Source organism: Xenopus tropicalis, chromosome 2 (genome assembly GCF_000004195.4).
Source record: "Xenopus tropicalis strain Nigerian chromosome 2, UCB_Xtro_10.0, whole genome shotgun sequence".
NCBI classification, from domain to species: domain Eukaryota; kingdom Metazoa; phylum Chordata; class Amphibia; order Anura; family Pipidae; genus Xenopus; species Xenopus tropicalis.
In genome coordinates, this window is record NC_030678.2 from 12,253,498 (window position 1) to 12,275,386 (window position 21,889).

The 21,889-nt window shown below is 41.9% G+C and overlaps 1 protein-coding gene across 3 annotated transcripts in view; it reads right to left on the minus strand.

Moving 5' to 3' along the window:
* Nucleotides 1-317: 317 nt before the first annotated feature.
* The window catches only part of kcnj15 (potassium inwardly rectifying channel subfamily J member 15), a 36,495-nt gene continuing 14,923 nt past the window's right edge, over nucleotides 318-21,889 (minus strand). For all 3 annotated transcript variants that reach the window (XM_004919581.4, XM_004919580.4, XM_004919579.4), the window contains exon 2: nucleotides 318-4,171. In XM_004919581.4, the coding sequence (XP_004919638.1) occupies nucleotides 3,043-4,152 (1,110 nt within the window). In that variant the 5' untranslated portion in view covers nucleotides 4,153-4,171 and the 3' untranslated portion in view covers nucleotides 318-3,042. The remainder of the gene's footprint in view (nucleotides 4,172-21,889) is intronic.

Genomic DNA, 21,889 nt, shown 5'->3' on the forward strand with positions numbered 1-21,889 from the left:
TTGTGGTTGGGGGGGCTGGGGGGGTTGTGGCTGGGGTTGGGGGGGCTGGGGGGGTTGTGGCTGGGGTTGGGGGGGGTTGTGGCTGGGGTTGGGGGGGTTGGGGTTGGTGTTGGGGGGGAGGGCTGGGGTTGTTGGGGGGGTTGGGGTTGGTGTTGGGGGGCCACCAATATTTATTATTTATTTTTTTATTTATATACCGTCAAATACCGTGATACCGATATAATTTTGAAAAATACCGTGATATAAATTTTTGGTCATACCGCCCAGCTCTACCGTATACATACAGAGGGTAACTGCAATAAAGGAAATTAAATCTGTATATTCAAATTATTATTTTATTGACAACAATCCACAAAATGCATAATGTTGGCAATGAGATACAGCTGCAAATGGAAACTCTGCGATATAAACAAACGCTGGCTCTTTAGTACAGAAATCCCCGCCACCCAAAAACAAATATAAAATTGTGCAAAACCGATGGACGTTTTTCTTTATTTTTTTTTAAAAAAAGGGCAAAACAATATTCACATACAAAGGTAATTTACAGTGATTATTTTAATTTACTTTCAATAGATTACAGATAAATATTAGCAGCTGATCAGCTTCCATGAAACTGATCGTCACAGGGTACAAGTTCTTTGTCCTTAATTAGCGGTGAAATTAAGTCTTTTGAAAAGTGAGGAAGACGTTTGGCCTGTGATTACAGATTCTTAAAGAAATGGTCTGTGATTGGCTGAATATGAATGTGACAACCACTATAGCAATCAAAGCGACTCCTACAAAACAATGATTACCCCAGGTATGAGCAATATATACAATGCAGAAGATACCCCTGTAAGCACAGGCAAAATGACCCGAAGTGAAGGTGTCATGTGACTTCTATGCTATGAAGTCATCACAATCAAAATGTTCCTATTGGCTGGCGTTGGAACAAGGAGGTAAGGTAAGGCTTGGAAACATAGTTGCTCTAAGGTCCCAATGAGGTAATTTCCTCTTGTCAATCAAAGCTTGAGGTCAACCACTCATGACCAAGGTCACTGCTTACTCAATATGGCCGTGCCTATGTGTCATGTGATATAAAATGTTGAACTGCTTGATATTTCCCAATGCGTTTGGTTCCGCCAACATGCAACTCATCACTCACCCATGAATAGTAAGGTATATGGTTTGTTCAATGGGTGTAGGGTAGTTCTCTTTACCCTTTGACTTAAGGCTGTTCCTACTGGTTCCCCAAAGACTGTATCATTGACATTATAGTTCAAATAAACCCAAAATACATTTGTTCTTCCATATTTTAAAGAGCCCCAGCCTCAAATGTATCTTTTCAGCTCCTTCCTTTGTTTCCAGGACGTTACAAAGGACCTGCTTACTCTCACCCAAAGCTTTGGAATCTGAAGGGCATGGGTAAATACCTAAACAGTCGTTAGAATATGTTTGTAACCTACAGTGGGTACATCCAGTAGACAACCAACCAATAACCTTATAATCTTAAGTAGAGGTGTTCATGAAATGTATTCTCTTCATCTAAGCCCCCCCCCCCACCCCTAATATAACAAGACTTTTCTGTATAGTGGCACTCTATGGGCATAACAATCATTGAGAGACCACAAAGTGTCCCACCAGCAGTGCACTTTGTAAATCTACCCCAAGTCAAGATGATACAAGGCAGTGCTGAACTCACAGTGAAGTTTCTTGTCATACAATATCTATATCACCCACAACACCTCCGAGTTCTGCCCTCCACACTGGCTAAGTGGCTATACATTTACCCCTGGTCACATACCTGGACTTCAAAGGCTCAATAATGTTGCTAAACTTGTTATAAATCCTTTTCTCATAGCAGCGTAGGTATTGCCCTCTACTAAGCAGGAATAGTCCCCTGGGTTTGGCCATAGCCTATACAGACATATACCATACAACTATGCCTGTGTAAGTATTCCTATGAACTAAATACAATTCAGCTGGAACTCATATGCACAGACATTACATAGAACTAGGCTAGCATAGGTATTTCTTTATTAAGCACAGGATCACCATCAGTAATCATGGGGCCCCATACTACTAAGTTTAAAGGACTCTCCATCCATATGGAGCCCAATTATAATCCCAACCAGTCACCCAGACTCCACGGGCACTGAGCCTTGTCAACAAGCAGAATGGGGCCCCAATGAAAAAAAATCCCCTATGCACGCGTGGTCATGCCACCGACCTGCCCCACTATAGCCAAACCATGCCTTCTATCTGCACAAACCTGCTCCCCACAAACCTTTTCCCCTTTGCAACCTGCAAAACCCTGTACCCCATAATGACAACCCTTCGTAAGAACAAATCTGCTAGGACATTAGGTACTATAGGAGCCTATTAATCTTCCCTTCAGTGTTCTGCTGCTCAGTTTTACTAAGAGTTGTCTATTGTACACAATGCCCACACCATCCTACACAGGACCATTTACCATTGCTTCTTTTGTGTTTCTGCCTCATAAAACATTGCTAAGATTGATGTTTCCCTACATAAACCAGACTTCTGTGTTATCATAAGGTATCGCGCATATCAGGCTGACAAAAATGTAGAAAAATAAAGTCAACTATATTCCTGCAACACTTTTTTTTATATCAAAGAGTACCGAGGGCTGTGAAGTATCAGTTAACTTCATAGGCTTACGAGATGTTAAGGACAAAAGGGATAGTGGTACCATAATGGCACTAAAAGTCTTAATTCATTGACATACTGCCTTGCATTGTCCATGTTGCCACCTTTATTTTCACATTTGGTGTCTTCTACTGGACGTTTGTGAATGTTTTTTTAGTTTTGCTAAATGTGGTCCTTTTGGAGACCAGTACACTAGGCGGCAAGCTTTTCAATTTCCCAGAGTATGTCATTGCTTAATCCAGTTCCAGTGTATTCAACAATGAATTCACCATAGAAATAAAGCTTTATGGTTATACCCTGGTGTAGCATTTACTGATACACCGATTCCTCAAGCTTTTGTTTCTTAGCCTTGTACTCTTATGGCACATTAAAAAAAGAAAACTATTGTGCAGATTAAACATTCGTTTGCTTCTCTCTGTTTTTTAATTCTTGTTGTCTGTACTTTTCCTCCAGTTTGCGCTTCTCAAAATTGACAAGATAAATAGTTTCTATCACTTTACATTTCCTGATTTTGTCAAAATTGCTGAAATCAGCGACGTATTTCCCTTGTGGAGATAAGGAAACCACCGGCACAAACTCGTAGCCCCAGTAGATCTCGTCGGGGAGGTACGACGTCCGGCTCTGACACACCGTGCTGGTGGATTCCACCGTGGCGTTCAGAAGAACAACGAGCTCAAAATCCTTCGTTTTTATATTGTCAGCCGTTAGATCCTTCAGCGGGCTGTTATCATCAAGCACATGATAGAATGTCAATGGTAGAATTAAAAATGGACTTTCCGAAGAAGAGTCCACGTTAAAGTTCATGTTGACCTGCTGAAGAAGGATCTTCTCGCCTTCTTTGGTTTCATATGAATGAAGAAGTTTGCCATAAAGCTGGCATTGTATTAAGAGGCTTTTCCGCATGTTGGCCACTTGTACCACAAGGCAAAGCTTTCCATTGTGTTTAGTAATAACGGCCTTGTTGCTGAACTTGATAGTCTCTGCACGCTTTTTGGGTCTGGCTATTTTGGCCAAGAAGGTCCCTGTGATGAATATTTCAATTAACGTCGTAACGACCAACTGGGCCACCAGCATGAAAATGGCAAGTGGACACTCTTCTGTGATGAAACGGAATCCGTAGCCAATCGTCGTCTGAGATTCCATGGAAAAGAGAAACGCTCCGGTAAATGAGTCAACGTTCATTACACAGGGCGTATGATTGGACAAAGGTTCAATATTCATATCGCCATGGATGAAGGCAACAACGAAATAGATGACGCCAAAGAAGCACCATGTCAGGAAGAAGGTAGCAGCAAACAGGGTGAGCTTGTACCTCCATTTCATATCGATAACAGTGGTCCATAAGTCCTGGAGGTAAAGCAGGAAAACTCCTTCCACCTTGTCAATTTTCACATTGCTGTGTCCGCTTTTTGAGATAACTCTGGGTCTCTCTGACTTCCCTTCGATGTGGATCTCATCAGGTACAAGTGGGCAGTTCGACAGATCCGAATGTCCCGCATCCATCCTCTGTCCTGGTTCAGCCCTATGAGACAAGCACATTTTAGCGTTCAGCTCAGTAATGGGAAAACACACAAAAACAACAGGACAAACTGCATCTACATGAAGCTGACACGTACACAAAGTGATCATTTTATCAAAGGAGTGAGATAAGTCAAGCAGTTAACATTATATACTGCAATAATCTAGGCTGTTGTACTCAAGGTTGAACTAATACTTATCATGACAAGTTATACTTATCATGAGTTCAAAGTGCTCCAAATGCTACGCAATTGCCTGAAACAAACAAGTCATCTGCTGTATAGAAGAGTGACAAATCTCAAGTTAAGGAGCAGGTCGTCATACTGTTCGGCAAAATGTACTGTAAATAAAGGATATTTGTTAATCAAACACTAAAGGTGGCCATACACGGGCCGATTGTAGCCAGTGTCGGACTGGCCCAACCAGGATACCAGGAAAACTCCCGGTGGGCCCAGGGGTCAGTGGGCCCTCCTGATCCTGACCATTTGGCCTGTTTCATGCTTATTACCCATTTCTGAATGGGAAGAAAGAGGAGAAATAGATGGAAGAATAGATGCTAGCATGTAAATAAAAGAGACTAGGAGAATAAAGTGGTTGAGTGAGGAAAGGAGGAAAAATAGTTTGGAGAGTGGGCCCATGGTCTAAGGTTTTCTGGTGGGCCCCTGGGGTCCCAGTCTGACACTGATTGTAGCTGCTGATATCGGCCCCTTGGACCGATTCAGCAGCTTATTGGCCCGTGTAGGGGCAACAATGACGGGCATTCCCATCCGATATCTGACCTGAACTTGGGCAGAAATCATTTGGGCAGGGGATATATAATAGGGATGAATGGCAACAGTAGGCCACGAATGGCAGGATGAATGGCAACAGTAGGCCATGGTGGAGACAATAGGGAGGAATGGCAACAGTAGGCCATGGTGGAGACAATAGGGAGGAATGGCAACAGTAGGGCATAATGGAGATAATAGGGATGAATGGCAACAGTAGGCCATAATGGAGGCAATAGGGATGAATGGCAACAGTAGGGCACAGTGGGGACAATAGGAATGAATGGCAACAGTAGGGCACAGCGGGGACAATAGGAATGAATGGCAACAGTAGGGCACAGCGGGGACAAAAGAGATGAATGGCAACAGTAGGGCACAGCGGGGACAAAAGAGATGAATGGCAACAGTAGGGCACAGCGGGGACAAAAGAGATGAATGGCAACAGTAGGGCACAGCGGGGACAGTAGGAATGAATGGCAGTAGTAGGGCTAGATGCCAACACTAAAGCAAGATGGCTACAGTAATAAAACATATTACAAAAACTGGGCGTTGGCAGTTGTAACAAGACCAGAAAGTTCAACAACATGTTAAACAACTCTACTTTTATATAATTAATGGGGCTGTGTAAAATCAGAGTTGCCTTTCTAGATACAGCTGTGAGCCTTATCTCATATCCTTGCCTTGTGCAATGGGAATTGGCTGTGGATCCCCGCTACGTGACTTTCTGAGTATGATAGAACCATGCATGTGAGTTTCAATATTTATAGCCAAGGAATTATGCATTTATGATCATTTATAGGGCATAAGTAATGTCTCAGATTAGCACAGGCAACTGCAGAGATCACAGGCTTTCCAATGCAATTATTTGTGACCCAGTTTTCAAATAGCAAATTACAGTATAGGCTAATGCCAAACATGGGAACACATACATTTTGGGAAGGGAGCCCGTTTATAAACAAGTAAAGTAAAGTTGTCCATATATATAGATTGTAAGCTCTACGGGGCAGGGACCTCCATCCTCTTGTGTCTTTGACTCTTAACTTATTGCAACTGTACCTTGTATTTATTTGTATTTATTGTTATACTGTGTATTTATCTATTATTATCTTAATAACCCCCTGTTTGTATTAATGTATTCTACTGTACAGCGCTGCGTACATAAGTAGCACTTTATAAATAAAGATACACATACATATATGTCTAATTGAACTACTAATTAGACATCACAAATCTGGGCCTGGCAATCACATGCATATGGCAGGGCTTGGGGTATTGGCAGAAGGAAGCAAATGGCAGGTTAAGCCAGTTGGGGGTACATCTGAGTGTGGCTTATGGGTAATAAAGGTTGGGGACCGCTGCTCTAGACAAAAAAACATGATTTGTATCTCTGTTGCTGAAGCTCGTGGGAACCAGCCAGCGAGTTTCCAGTCAGTACTCTCCCTTTCCACTGAAAGTGGAACAATAACGGCAGGATTAGTTACACAGTGAACACTCCCTACATCTGTAAATACAGACCGGCACGCGCAATTTAGCTCAATAAAACAATAAATGTCAGCCTGATCCATGCTAAGGATCCCTGCTAGCAAAGTCCAAGTTACAGTGAGAAAACAATGGATATGTAACTTGCCTGCTGCCGGCTGATAACCTGCTGGGATGCCCCTAGCACATACCCTGGGTATGGAAGGAACGAAGCAAATGGAAAGGGCATTGGCATTTGTTGTGCATAAGAAAAGTGTGGAAAGAAAATGGAAGGGTTGATTGGCCTTAACAGATAATGGGAGTTGTCATGCTTCTTAGGAATGTGGATGACGCGTGGCTGTATGCACAATCATTCCACCCCGTATGCTCCGGCGTATTTTGCATCGCTGTGATAATCGCTGTTTTCTAAACCAACTTTGACTATATATTTACATGCATTCTGGATAACAGGTCCCATACAGTATGTATATATATATACACTTATGGAACTGATAATATTTTCACAATAAAAGCCCCCATCGAATCCAGGGTTTGGTTCAGGATTTGTCCCTTTTCAGCAGGATTTGGCCTAGTGCTTGCCCGACCTAACCTGAATCTTTAAAATATAAATAGGGTTGCCATCTTTCATCATTGTTCATACTGGCCAGGGTTGGGGGGCAGGTCCAAAAGAGGGGGGTCTGTGACATCGGGGTGGGGTTGTGATGTAAGTGGGGGTGACGGATGACATTGATGACCCACATTCAAAGGGAAATAGGGAGGAAGGCAGGTTAATTTGGATCTCCATAACTTAAGTCTACTAGATCATTTAAACATTAAACAAACCCAATCGGATTGTTTTGCTTCCAATAAGGATTTATTATATCTTAGCTGGGATCAAGTACAGGTACTGTTTTATTATTACAGAGAAAAGGGAATCATTTAACCATTAAATAAACCCAATAGGGCTGTTCTGCCCCCAATAAGGGGTAATTATATCTTAGTTGGGATCAAGTACAGGTACTGTTTTATTATTACAGAGAAAAGGGAATCATTTAACCATTAAATAAACCCAATAGGGCTGTTCTGCCCCCAATAAGGGGTAATTATATCTTAGTTGGGATCAAGTACAGGTACTGTTTTATTATTACAGAGAAAAGGGAATCATTTAACCATTAAATAAACCCAATAGGGCTGTTCTGCCCCCAATAAGGGGTAATTATATCTTAGTTGGGATCAAGTACAGGTACTGTTTTATTATTACAGAGAAAAGGGAATCATTTAACCATTAAATAAACCCAATAGGGCTGTTCTGCCCCAATAAGGGGTAATTATATCTTAGTTGGGATCAAGTACAGGTACTGTTTTATTATTACAGAGAAAAGGGAATCATTTAACCATTAAATAAACCCAATAGGCATGTTCTGCCCCCAATAAGGGGTAATTATATCTTAGTTGGGATTAAGTAGAGGCCTATTGATAATAGTTTCCATGTGTGCCAACATTTACACTTTAATAAACTGGGCAAAGTCCATTGAAGCGATTAGGAAACTTAGTTGACTCAAGACATATGTGGCTTTTTGCTTGTGGCGTCACTGCTGCTAAATATTCTGTGCAAAAAAACAGCGCAGAACTGGGCGTGTTCAGGGCAAAGTGGAGGCGTGGCCTACGTATAGTGATTCTGGGTGGGATGGATGAAGGGAATCCGTGGTTGGTTGTCTTATCTATTTATTTTCTTGAGCCAGATCAATGAAACAAGTAAAACCTTTGCGTTTGCCCCTCCCCGTCGTGCCTATCGCTGTATACGGCCACTTAACAATGCATCAAATAGGCATTTACATCTCCATTAGGGAAATGTATTGGCCAGTCCCCGGCGGGCACACAATCCGGTAACGACTTGTATTCTCTGAGCAGCTCGCTAGCAATTAATAGGTAACATTTAGTAACAAAGCTGGGCCTTGTCCGCAGTGTTAATTAATAATGTTCCGCTGTCAAAGTTCCAGCGAGTGTTTTGTTTGTACGAATGCGAAGTCTTGTTCAAGCCCCGAGGCTTCCGCCGCCGTGTGTGACGCTGCCGAACTGGATTGTATGAAGCCACGCTGAACTATTCCCATGTGAGGGAATGCAAACACAGGCACAATAACCATGAATATTTCATGTTTCAGCACCAAAAGGACAACAAGGAGGCGGAAGAATAGAATGTCGTGTTGGGAGCGTTTTTGTGTAACTACACCATGTAGGAGGTTAAATATTAACGCACACACGCTCGGGTTTAATGAGACCTGGAATCAGAGAGGTGAAAGCCATTGGGGAGGATTGAAGGGAGGATCCAGGGAATGTTATGTGATGCTATGGGGCCTATAGGGAAACCCTACAAACCCTAAAGAGTCTTCTTTTCTTTTCTATATATTTGTCTAATGGAAATTTTGTGATAAGAAGGGAACTGGCTTCTTTATTACCTCCAATAAACCTACTCTGGGATGCTATAGTCTTGTTATAAGAAGCTTGTATGTATTGGCCCAGTGACAAGGAGATGTATTGACATCATAAGGGATAAAGTGAGAAAAAAAATACACAAATAGGGTGTACTGTAGATTGTACAATAAATCTATGGCAGCAAAGATATTCTCCTGTACTAAGCACAATTCAGCAGGAACAGCCCCCTAAGTTTACTCATAGCCTGTACAGAGAGATACCATAAAACTATGGCAGCATAGGGATTCCCCTGTACTAAGCACAATTCAGCAGGAACAGCCCCCTAAGTTTGCTCATAGCCTGTACAAAGAGATGCCATAAAACTATGGCAGCATAGGGATTCCCCTGTACTAAGCCCAATTCAGCAGGAACAGCCCCCTAAGTTTGCTCATAGCCTATACAGAGAGATACCATAAAACTATGGCAGCATAGGGATTCCCCTGTATTAAGCACAATTCAGCAGGAACAGCCCCATAAGTTTGCTCATAGCCTGTACAGAGAGATACCATAAAACTATGGCAGCATAGGGATTCCCCTGTACTAAGCACAATTCAGCAGGAACAGCCCCCTAAGTTTGCTCATAGCCTGTACAGAGAGATACCATAAAACTATGGCAGCATAGGGATTCCCCTGTACTAAGCACAATTCAGCAGGAACAGCCTCCTAAGTTTGCTCATAGCCTGTACAGAGAGATACCATAAAACTATGACACATAGGGATTCCCCTGTACTAAGCACAATTCAGCAGGAACAGCCCCCTAAGTTTGCTCATAGCCTGTACAGAGAGATACCATAAAACTATGGCAGCATAGATATCCCCAAATGCAATTCTACACCCAATTTGATCTTAGCCTATATAGACAGATACCACAAAACTGTGCTAGCGTAGGTATTAAGCTGCCCATACATTGGGCTAATAATAGCTGCCATTTTGGCCCCGTCTGGCTATGTCTGTAGCATACTGGCCAATGTATGGAGGCAGATTGTCTGTCTCATCAATATAAAACCAAGGATTGTCCAGCTATCTATTTTGTGGGTGAGGACTACATCGGCCAATTAGTGCAGTGCTTTTTCAATGAGCCTGAAGAGGCCCCTACTGTGATCCAATCTTTGGCCCGGCCAAAGCCAAAGGCAATACAGGTAGCGGCATGGAGGACGTCTAAGAAGGAAATAGTGGGACTCTTTGGTCACTGGAAGTTGCAGTAGGTTTATTGTATGTAAAAATTCTTTCAAAATTAAGAGAATATTTTATTACCTTAAACTTCACAAATCTTATCTTTTTTTTACTAAAATCACCCAAATCTTTTTAAAGTTAGAACATTCTGTAGCACAATAAAGCCCGGATCCCACCATGAACGTTAATCAGAAGGAGCGTAACTTTCTAGGTTTAGGGTTGTTGAACTCAGTGATACTTTACCATTAAATTATAACTTCCAGTGTAACTTCATTAACCAGGTTAATTGGGCTGTAACTTGTAGCTGGTCGAAAAAGAATGTGAAGCCAATTAATCATTGCCAGGGCGCTGCTTCTGAAGCACAGGCTTTTGTTATTGTAGCCTTTATTTCACTTATCTACAGTAACCTAATGCTGCATTGATTTACTGGATTAACTGGGCTATAGATATCATAGGGAGCCGGGCCAAATAATGATCATTCAGGGCACCGGCAATGGGCGTTCTTATAAAGACGTCAGGGTTGTGTCTAGCCCATGCCGTAAAAGTCAGAATTTAATAATAAAGCAAAGAATTTCCTGAGCCAATTCGTTAGCCTTTCGCTAACGGTGCAATATTAATGAGGCGGCTATGATGGATGACGACCGTTGCTGGGAGTTTGACCGTGACTCTCAGGGTTCTGAACAAAGTCCTCAGGGTTTGGGATAATGACCCCCCCACCCCGGTTACGTCAGCAGTGGCCTTGGGTCTATGCAAGTTTTCTAGTGGTTAAACACATATATAATTATGGGCTTTGACAATAGAATATAATGCCAAAGTCACTATAAAGGACAGATGTAGTGAAAGGGTTTTTTTATGTATCTAAATACAGGTATGGCATCCCTTATCCGGAAACCCATTATCCAGAAAGTTCCGAATTACGGAAAGGCATCTCCCATAGACTCCATTTTAATCAAATAATTATAATTTTTAAAAATGGTTTCCTTTTTCTCTGTAATAATAAAACAGTACCTGTACTTGATCCCAACTAAGATATAATTACCCCTTATTGGGGGCAGAACAGCCCTATTGGGTTTAATTAATGGTTAAATGATTCCCTTTTCTCTGTAATAATAAAACAGTACCTGTACTTGATCCCAACTAAGATATAATTACCCCTTATTGGGGGCAGAACAATCCTATTGGGTTTATTTAATGGTTAAATGATTCCCTTTTCTCTGTAATAATAAAACAGTACCTGTACTTGATCCCAACTAAGATATAATTACCCCTTATTGGGGGCAGAACAATCCTATTGGGTTTATTTAATGGTTAAATGATTCCCTTTTCTCTGTAATAAAACAGTACCTGTACTTGATCCCAACTAAGATATAATTACCCCTTATTGGGGGCAGAACAGCCCTATTGGGTTTATTTAATGGTTAAATGATTCCCTTTTCTCTGTAATAATAAAACAGTACCTGTACTTGATCCCAACTAAAGGTGGCCATACACGGGCCGACTATAGCTGCCGATATCGGTCCCTTGGACCGATTCGGCAGCTAATCGGCCCGTGTATGGGCAGGGCAGAGCGGCCTGGCCGACCGATATCTGGCCTGAAATTGGCCAGATCTCGATCGGCCAGGTTAGAAAATCCGGTCGGATCGGGGACCGCATCGGCTCGTTGATGCGGTCCCCGATCCGACTGCCCCATTGCTGGCCACATAATCCGATCGTCTGGCCCCAGGGCCAAACGATCGGATTATTTTTTTTTTACCTAAATGCTCCCCGATATCGCCCACCCGTAGGTGGGGATATCGGGGGAAGATCCGCTCGCTTGGCGACGTCGCCAAGCGAGCGGATCTGCTCGTGTATGGCCACCTTAAGATATAATTACCCCTTATTGGGGCAGAACAGCCCTATTGGGTTTATTTAATGGTTAAATGATTCCCTTTTCTCTGTAATAATAAAACAGTACCTGTACTTGATCCCAACTAAGATATAATTACCCCTTATTGGGGCAGAACAGCCCTATTGGGTTTATTTAATGGTTAAATGATTCCCTTTTCTCTGTAATAATAAAACAGTACTTGTACTTGATCCCAACTAAGATATAATTACCCCTTATTGGGGGCACATTTACATAGCAGATAACTAATGAGGTCTGTGCAGTACAATGTTTTTAGTTCTTACACAGAGTACCCGTAGAGCTTGAGCTGGTAAACAGCAGGCCATAACAACAGAGGTTTGCACACAAATGGCTTTAACTCATATTTAAAATAAAATGACTCGAGGTTAGGGTTGTCACCTGGCTGGTATTTCATTGGTTTAGCTGGTAAAATACCAGTCAGGAACACGGCCGGTATCACAAAATTACTGGCAATTTAGCTGCCGATAAATCCCTTTCTAGCCTGCCCCGCTCACTATTTCCCCTTATATGCAGCCACCAAAGTCATGCCCACGCCCATTTATATCACAGCTCCGCCCCTGATGTTACTGACCTGCCCCCTCATCAACCCTTGCTCTGGCTGGAAAAAAAATTGAGGGAACCCTATGTGAGGTACCAGTGTTTCTTCTATAGATATAACAATAGGCCATTTTCATGCACTTAAATAGAGTGATGGGGGGCTTGCCAGCAACACCCCCCTAGTATAGGGCTGGTATAGGTGGCCTTATGCCAAGGTGCCAATTTATTGCATATATACACTGCCTGCTGATATCTGAAAAAAGTAGAACTTTCATCGGCCGGAGAAAAACCTATTCTTTTGTTGCATATTTAATTTTTGGGCTGGATTTTCTTACTGAGCGTCAGGGCAGATGGGTCAGTCCTGCAGGTTTTAGGCTCAGCAGGTCGGCCCATCAGGAATGAGGAATTACTGGTTAGGGAAAAGCAGACTGGGATAAAGTTCCTAAAATACTGGTCATGTCAAAGGCCAAAAGTCTCAAACAGTTGTGGATGAGGTCAAAAGAGTCAAAGACTTTTCTAGTATGAGCCCTAAAGCAAGGATTTCCTTCCCTACACAATCTCTATTGGCTCCTGGTCCCAAGAACCGGTTGGCTGTCTGTTTAGCAGGTAAGAAATACAGTGTCTGTAATGCTCATTGTATATTACTGTATATTACTGTATATCACTGTATATTACTGTATATTACTGTATATTACTGTATATCACTGTATATTACTGTATATTACTGTATATCACTGTATATTACTGTATATTACTGTATATCACTGTATATTACTGTATATTACTGTATATCACTGTATATCACTGTATATTACTGTATATTACTGTATATCACTGTATATCACTGTATATTACTGTATATCACTGTATATTACTGTATATCACTGTATATTACTGTATATTACTGTATATCACTGTATATTACTGTATATTACTGTATATCACTGTATATCACTGTATATCACTGTATATTACTGTATATTACTGTATATTACTGTATATCACTGTATATTACTGTATATTACTGTATATCACTGTATATTACTGTATATCACTGTATATTACTGTATATTACTGTATATCACTGGATATTACTGGATATTACTGTATATTACTGTATATCACTGTATATTACTGTATATTACTGTATATCACTGTATATCACTGTATATTACTGTATATTACTGATCGCTCCAACTGGAATTGTATTTATCCCAGCCAAAGACTGATTTTTTTTTTTAATTTCTCTGGCTCAGCTGGGAGTTAGATTTGAATTAAGGCCTAAAATGATGCATTTGTATTGATTTCCAACCTCAGCTACTATTCAATTATCTTTTATTTTGTCATTTGTTATTGTATTTCTAATTGACATTATTATTTTTTTTTTATGTCTACATTTTTATTTTATATTTGTTTTTTTTTTTATATTTTTTATGTGATCAATTTTGACATATTATATCTATTATACATTTGTAGTTCTTTTTTAATGTATTTTAAATGTATTATGTTTCTATATTATTACATGTATTATTATGTAATATTATTTTACATATTTAAAAATGTTTTATATTTTATATTTATTTTATATTTTTTAAATTTATCCATTTTGTTATTCATTATATATATTGTTATATATTTTTATTTATATTTTTGTTGTGTTTTAAATGTATCATTTTCATATATCACATACACATTTATTTTTATTGTTATTATTATTATTATACATATTTACAAACATATTTTATTTTTGCATTGTTATATTTTATAATTATATTAGATTTTTTATTGTATCCATTTTTGTTATTCATTATATATATTATTATATATTTGTATTTATTTTTCATTGTATTTTAAATGTCTAATTTTTATATATTGCATACATATTATTATTATTATTATTATTATTATTATTATTATTATTATTATTATTATTATTATAATTATTATTATTATTATTATTATAATTATTATTATTGATGATGAAAATAATAATAATAATAAATAATAATAATAATAATAATAATAATAATAATAATAATAATAATAATAATAATAATAATAATAATAATAATAATAATAATAATTACAAACATATTTTATTTTTGTATTTTTATATTTTATCATTATTTTATTTATTTTTGTTTAGTTTACATTTATATATTTATATGTATTTATTTTCGTTTTCATTTTACGATATTATTATTGTTATCTAATTATTTCTTATGTAACAAGATTATTAGTTGCATGAGTTCTAATTCAAGAACAAGTATTTATATGATGTATGATGAATATAGTGATGATATATGGATAGGGCGGTAATGCAAAATGCCTGCCCTTGCCCCCCTGCTGTGTGCCCCCCTGGAGTGCAGATATGAGACAGTTACCCTATGGGGGGGGGGGCAGACCAAAGGCACTAAGGGGGGCAGGCCAAAGGCACTAAGGGAGGCAGGCCAAAGGCACTAAGGGGGGCAGACCAAAGGCACTAAGGGGGGCAGGCCAAAGGCACTAAGGGGGGCAGGCCAAAGGCACTAAGGGGGGCAGACCAAAGGCACTAAGGGGGGCAGGCCAAAGGCACTAAGGGAGGCAGGCCAAAGGCACTAAGGGGGGCAGACCAAAGGCACTAAGGGGGGCAGGCCAAAGGCACTAAGGGGGGCAGGCCAAAGGCACTAAGGGGGGCAGACCAAAGGCACTAAGGGGGGCAGGCCAAAGGCACTAAGGGAGGCATCAGGAATTAAAGGCAAAGTAATCCTACAGTAGGCCATTACACCTGTGGGGAGGAGCCCAAGGAGCTCAGGGAGAAGTATTCCTGCTATTTATATATCTGTTTAATATTTCCCCACGTCTGCATTCCATCACACCCAGGTGAGACATTAATTGATACTTTGACGGCCAATAAAGGCCGAGCTCTATTCGTGCAGAGCTTTATGGGCGGCCGGGATAGGTTACTCAGCTCTGCGCTGGGAACATGAATTTCACATAAACCAAGAGGAGCAGTAGCAATGGTGCAACATTAAACCAGTAAAACTGTCCACAAAAGTCACGACAATGATACAATCTTGTATGTTGGCTCCTTGTATTGTTACTCATTTACTGTGCTGGCAAAGGCAAATAGAGTTTTATATAGAGGCTGGTTAAGGATTACTGCAATGTCTTAGTTAACTCCCTAAGATTACTGAATAACAATTACTGTCTTAAAGGGGCAGTGCACATAAGGCTGATAGACGGCTGAGCTGGACGGCTTTCTCACATAAGGTTAATGTCCCACGGGGAGATTTAGTCGCTGCAATTTTTAAAAAGCAGGTTTCAGCGCTATTTTTGTCTCTTCATAGAGGAGAATATAAATCGCCAGCCCCTAAACCGATGATACTACTTCAAATCGCTTATCACTCCGAATCACAATGAGACCCTTTTTCGAGCGATTTTACATTGTCATTAGAGATGAGCGAATTTCGCCATTGGCAGATTGTTTTGTGAAACCTCAGAGAAAATTCGAAGCAGAAGAATTTGCCGCACATTAAAAAAAAAATCGAATTTGCAAGAAACTGGTCACGGGAGTGCCAAAATGGGCGCAATTGCGACAAAAAAAAAAAAAAAGGGTCGGACGACATAAAAAAGTCACAGATGACCAAAAACAAGTTGCGCGACAAATGAGTTTCGCAGATTTTTCCCCATTTTGCGAATTTTCCTGCCGTTTCGCAAATTCTTCTGCGAAGTGAAATGGGACTGATTCGCTCATCACTAATTGCCATTCAAAAATATTGGAATCGCTGAAAGTAAAAGCCACTGTGCGGGATGTCGCCATTTCTAATTGTGGGCGGGGAATATAACACCTGGATTTGTGGGAAATAGAATCGCTCCGTTGTGGAAATTTCTAGTAATCGCTTGTTAGGAAAAGACGCGCAACAAAATCTCCCCGTGGGACATTAGCCTTAAGGTCCCCATACACGGGCCGATTCTAGCTGCTGATATGGGTCCCTTAGACTGATTCGGCAGCTAATCGGCCCGTGTAGGGGCACTACCGACGGGCCTGCCTGGCCGATATCTGGCCTGATATCGACCAGATATTTATCGGGCAGGTTAAAAAATCTAGTCAGATCAGGGACCGTATCGGCTCGTTGATGCAGCCCCCGAACCGACTTTGCCTATACCCGTCGTTATAATTCGATCGTTTGGCCCCAGAGCCAAATGATCGAATTAGCCTGGATTCTCCCGATGTTGCCCACCCGTAGGTGGGGATATCGGAAGAAGATCTGCTCTGCTTGGCGACATCGCCATCGAGCGGATCTGAAGGTGTGTGGGGACCTTTAGGCATCAGGCCGCCCGTCTCAGCTAAAGGGCAATTACATTTCCCATCTGCCTGTGCAGCCACTGGAAGGAAATAATCGGCTTTGGATACTGTATAAATGAATAGAAAGATAGTGATGTGCAGTGATTGTGCCATCAACGTGTCTTTAATTCCCTGCATTCTGACTGGGGATGCACCCAATCCACTCCTTTCGGATTCGACCGAATACCAAACCGATTGTGAAACCCTAATTTGCAGAAGGGTTAAAGAGTGGCGCACCAAAAATGTTTCGCTTTTGTGACAAAAAGTCACGTGAATTCCTGATACCTTACCTACTAAGCACTGATAACATCATTTCCCGGATATTCTTGGCTCTTATGTATAATAAGCAGGGCTGCAATAAGGCTGAAGACACACTGAGCTACTAGTAGCAGCTACTTGTCGTGGCTACTGAAACAGACAATGCTGATCATTTACTGATAATGCCTCTACGTGTGTTTTAGCAGAGGCAATTCTCAGTATTGTCTATGGCAGGGGATTTTCTGGCGTTTAGTAGCTGCAGTTAGGGGCCCTGTGGGAGTGTTGGGCTCTGGGATAGAAAAGCAAAGTTTAGAAGTAGAAGCGGAAGGGGTGGGGGTGCAGGGGAGGGGTTGGGGTGGGTGGATTATAGGCGACAGTTAGGCATAAGTGACTGGGGTTGATCAGGGCCATGGACATGTATCTATGTATGTATAACTTTATTTATAAAGTGCCACAAGGGTACAAAGCACTGTACAATCTTACAGTATACACAATTACACACAGGGAGGACAAGTGATATAATAAATAAATACAATATATATATATATATAAGTGCCATGTGGTATGCATGCCAGTGCCATTTATTCATTGGTGTCCCATTTTACTTGCTGGCAGAGCCCAAAACCTGGAGGTGGGGGGGGGGGGGCAGGTTACCAGTGGACTAAATTCAGAACCCTTGGGGTGGAGAGCCCTGTTAATTTAGTAGTATGGGGCCCCATGATTACTGATGGTGCTGATTTTAAAGTTATATTCCAGTAAGGAGTCAGTTCTGCTTCATGTACTCAACTGATATACACAGACTTCTCCAAAATACTATTTTTATGTCCGATAAAAACTGTGGTTTGGACAGAGCTGCCAATAATGTATGTGCAAGGCTCACGTGCATCCACACAACTGATTGGTTAGGCCTCCATGGCTGGCACGGTTACCCACACTCCTACTCCTTCCAACCCCGTGCCTGGCAGACATTGGGACAACCTTGTTTTGTTAAAAAGAAAAGTCCTGCAAAACATCTGTTGTTTTCCAACCCCATAACTGGCCAATATTATGTCCCTTTCATGGTATGAGCACAATGCGGCTCCAGTAATTACAGGCCTGCATGGAGACGGGGTGGCACTTAACAGCCACCATTTCCACTGAACAAAGGGGTTATTATCAGTCGCAAGGATCTTCCCAAGCCCTTTCATACACAATGAGGGCAACTTCAAAGGATGGGAAGATCTACTCAGTCCGACACCAGCGCTTTGGGATACTTTGAGTTATACTCCTACATACTGAGGGCAATGGCACTCCTGGCGATTCCGGCATTGTGGTGACTGGGCTTTTGATAGTCAAGATGCATCAAATCCCTCTCATTGTTTCAGGCGGCAGCCTCCTGGTGTGCCATCTCAACAGCCAGGCACCAATTCCTCATTATTGTCTATGGGAAGTAAAGTTCTGCCCAGGGTCGGACTGGGCCAGTGGTGCACCTAGAAAAACCCCCCACTGGCCCAGACCCAATTCCCGTGATGCTTCCCCACCCAAAGATCTCCCTCCCCCAGGGGAAGGGGGGAAGGGCAGGGGCCCCTGGGACGAGAGCCCCGGTGGGCCCTGCACCCCTCCAGTCTGACCCTGGTTCTGCCCCATGGGCCGAGTCTTTTTCACACAGACACACCTGTACTGTTCACTTACACATCACTCTTTAGTCATTTTGGCATGATGGGTAACTCCTTCAACATATTATTGATGTTTGGGGGGGTGCATATATCCCACAACACGTATGTACAAGTGCACTGCTCTCACACACACATCCATGTACACATACACATAGACAAACTCACTCCTAGCCACTATACATACACTATTAAAGTACTTTTTTTTATACCGATCGACATTGGTCAGGTAGGCCCATTGGGGGTCCACATAGACAGGTAGATAAGATGCAGAATCGATCTGAAGGACCTGAATTGGGTCACCCTTAGGCTGCCCATACATGGATAGATCCACTTGCTGAAGCAGTGGACCAAAATGGGGCTGATCCATTTATAAAGTTGGATCACATGAGGTCTATGGAGTCATGTAGGGGTCTATGGAGATCTGCCAGGAGAGGACAGTATCAAAACCGCAAGGTGGTCCTTCCCTGACTGAATTTTCAAGCCTAAATAGATATCAAAGTGCAATTGGATCGTTTTAACTATAGCACTTAAATAAAAAAGAGAAGGAATACTTTAGTGACTGGCCAGTCTGATACAATTCATATTAAAAGACATCTTGAATTAAAACTCATTTAAAAAGGACAGTTCATCATATATTAATCACATTAATCAATATAAAAATTCATATTATTATCAGGTCTGGATCGGCGGGGCCCACCGGCTTATTCCCCAGTGTCCTCTCTGCCCAGTCCGACCCTGACAAATTTCCGTGGAATGTTCTACTGGGAAACATGGTGCCCCAATGGAATATTGTGCTGGTTGAGCCTCGAGCAGGTCAGATTGGATCTGGGAGAAACAATATCAGGTAGAATGGGGAATTGGATAACTACTGAACTAGGCAGATATCAGTCAGACAGGGCAGTCGGCGGACCCCATACTGATGAGCTTAATGTGGAAGAGTTCAGTTAATTGCAGGCTGATTACTACTGCATTTATGCAATTTTAGCAAATCAGTCCTGTTATCTGCTGTAACGACACATCTGATTGGCTCGATACTGTAATTCCCTGTAATAAAGATACTGAACGCTATCGCCTGGCTGAGTGGAACCTTTGGCCATCGCTATTGAAAGCAGCATTTGTTTATCCCTTTCTATCCTCTGCTTCCGACTCTTAAAAAAACAATGTCAGTCGTCCTCCAGGTCTGCTTATCGGCTGGCACATTGTTTCAGGAGTCAAAACCAATAAGAATGACATTCACGCATAACTATTGAAAGTATTTACGCGTATTGGGACGTTGGAATGACATGTTCTTGCATTATGCAACATTATTATTTTCTCCCTAAGGCGCGGGAGAGAGGCGGTTAATTTATTCAGGCCCCTCCCACCTCTCAACCTAATGGCATTTGTTGGTTTGTTATTTTTTCTTCTTTGTTTACTTATTTTAGAAAGCAAATTTAGCCCGAGTGGCAGGGAGTTCAGGTGCCAGTCAGACCGGTTCCTCTCGCCCTGCTGCTTACATGGAGGCTCAGTATCTGCGGCCCGGGCTGATATAGTTATTTGAGACGTGCAAGTGTTATTTCTGCCCCGTGCGTCCAATTGGCTGTAACAACAAACACCATTCTGCTCATAGCTCCATCAGTGGATAAAAACAAAAACATGAGATTCTAGGAAAACACATAGCCCTGGCTCCTTGCCATAATAGCCCAGGTGATGAGGGTACCTTGTTGCTAGGGCAAAGCGGTTACAGTAGACTGATGCCACAATAGTCCCCCTGCTGGGCTGTGTGCATTGGGCAGTGCACTTCCTATAGCCCAGCGGTTCTCAGCCTGTGGGTCGGGAACCCATTGGGGGTTGTACGACCCTTTCACAGGGGTTGCCAAAGACCATCGGAAAACACATTTTTCCGATGGTCTTAGGAATAATTTTATGGTTGGGGGTCACCACAACATGAGGAACTGTAATAAAGGGTGGCGGCATTAGGAAGGTTGAGAACCGCTGCTACAGGCTATAAAGGGTGGATGGTTCCAGCAGGGCTGCTGCTCAGAACCCTTGGGTGCTCGGTACCGAACTCCCATGACTTGTCAGCCTGAACTGGACTGACATTGCAGGTGTGGGGACAAACGATCAGAACGTGCAGTACCGGCAGCTATGAAAATACCGTTGGACAATGGGAATGAGTAATTTAGCAAGAGCTCAAGAGCTGCAGCCTGGAAAAACCTTTCCATTTATGACCACTAGGTGGCGATGTTCTAAAAACAGACTCAACTGAGGCACTTTTGAACTCCCCTTCATCCCCCTTTCCAATCCTTAAGCTGGCCATAAAACGCACCGATAATATTGTACAAAACCTCGTTTCGTACGATATTCGGTGCGTGTATGGCGGCTCAAAGAGGTGATGGATATCACTGAAGGCTGCGGATATCAGTCGACTTGTCGATCAGCCAGGTTAAAAGATTCTGGTCGAGCAAAATCTACATTCAGGGCTGAATCGGCAGGTGAAGGTAGAATTTCTATTGTTTCTACCTCCATATCTCACAATTCAGCCCTGAACGTCGATGAAGAATAGAAACAAACTTTTGTGTGACCAATGGTCTCATGAAAGATCGGAATTGCTACGTGTGTGGCCGCCTTTACTCTTCTATTGACAGCATCAAATTACAATACACACAATCCCACTGTTACAGTCCCTTCTACCAACACCCTCTTTCCCTTCTATATATACTATGCCAGTTACAGCCTTTTCCCCAATACTATCCTTCCTTTCCATACATGCACTATCAGACAATTACAACCTAATTCACATGACAAAATCTTGTCTCACTATTCACACTTTCCCCCACAATAACACAATCTTGCCTTTCTACGTTATCTATCCCACAAGCACAGTCTTTCCTTACTATTTAAGGGCCCCTGTTGCAGAGGGTGGCCCTAAGGGACAGGGGGTGCAATGTGCAATTCAGAAAGTGGGACCGGTCAGGGGATGCATTTTCTTTTCATTGGGGCCCATTCCACCTATTGGCAGGGTCTACTGTCCAGGGGCCTTAGATAACTGGTGGGTTAATAATTGGGGCCCCCAGGGAAGGAGGGCTCTGCCAACAAAGATTACTAATGGTGGCCCCACACAATCTTGCCTTACTATTAGTGATGCAGCAAATGCACCATTTTAGGATCCAGTCAAACCCCAAATCCT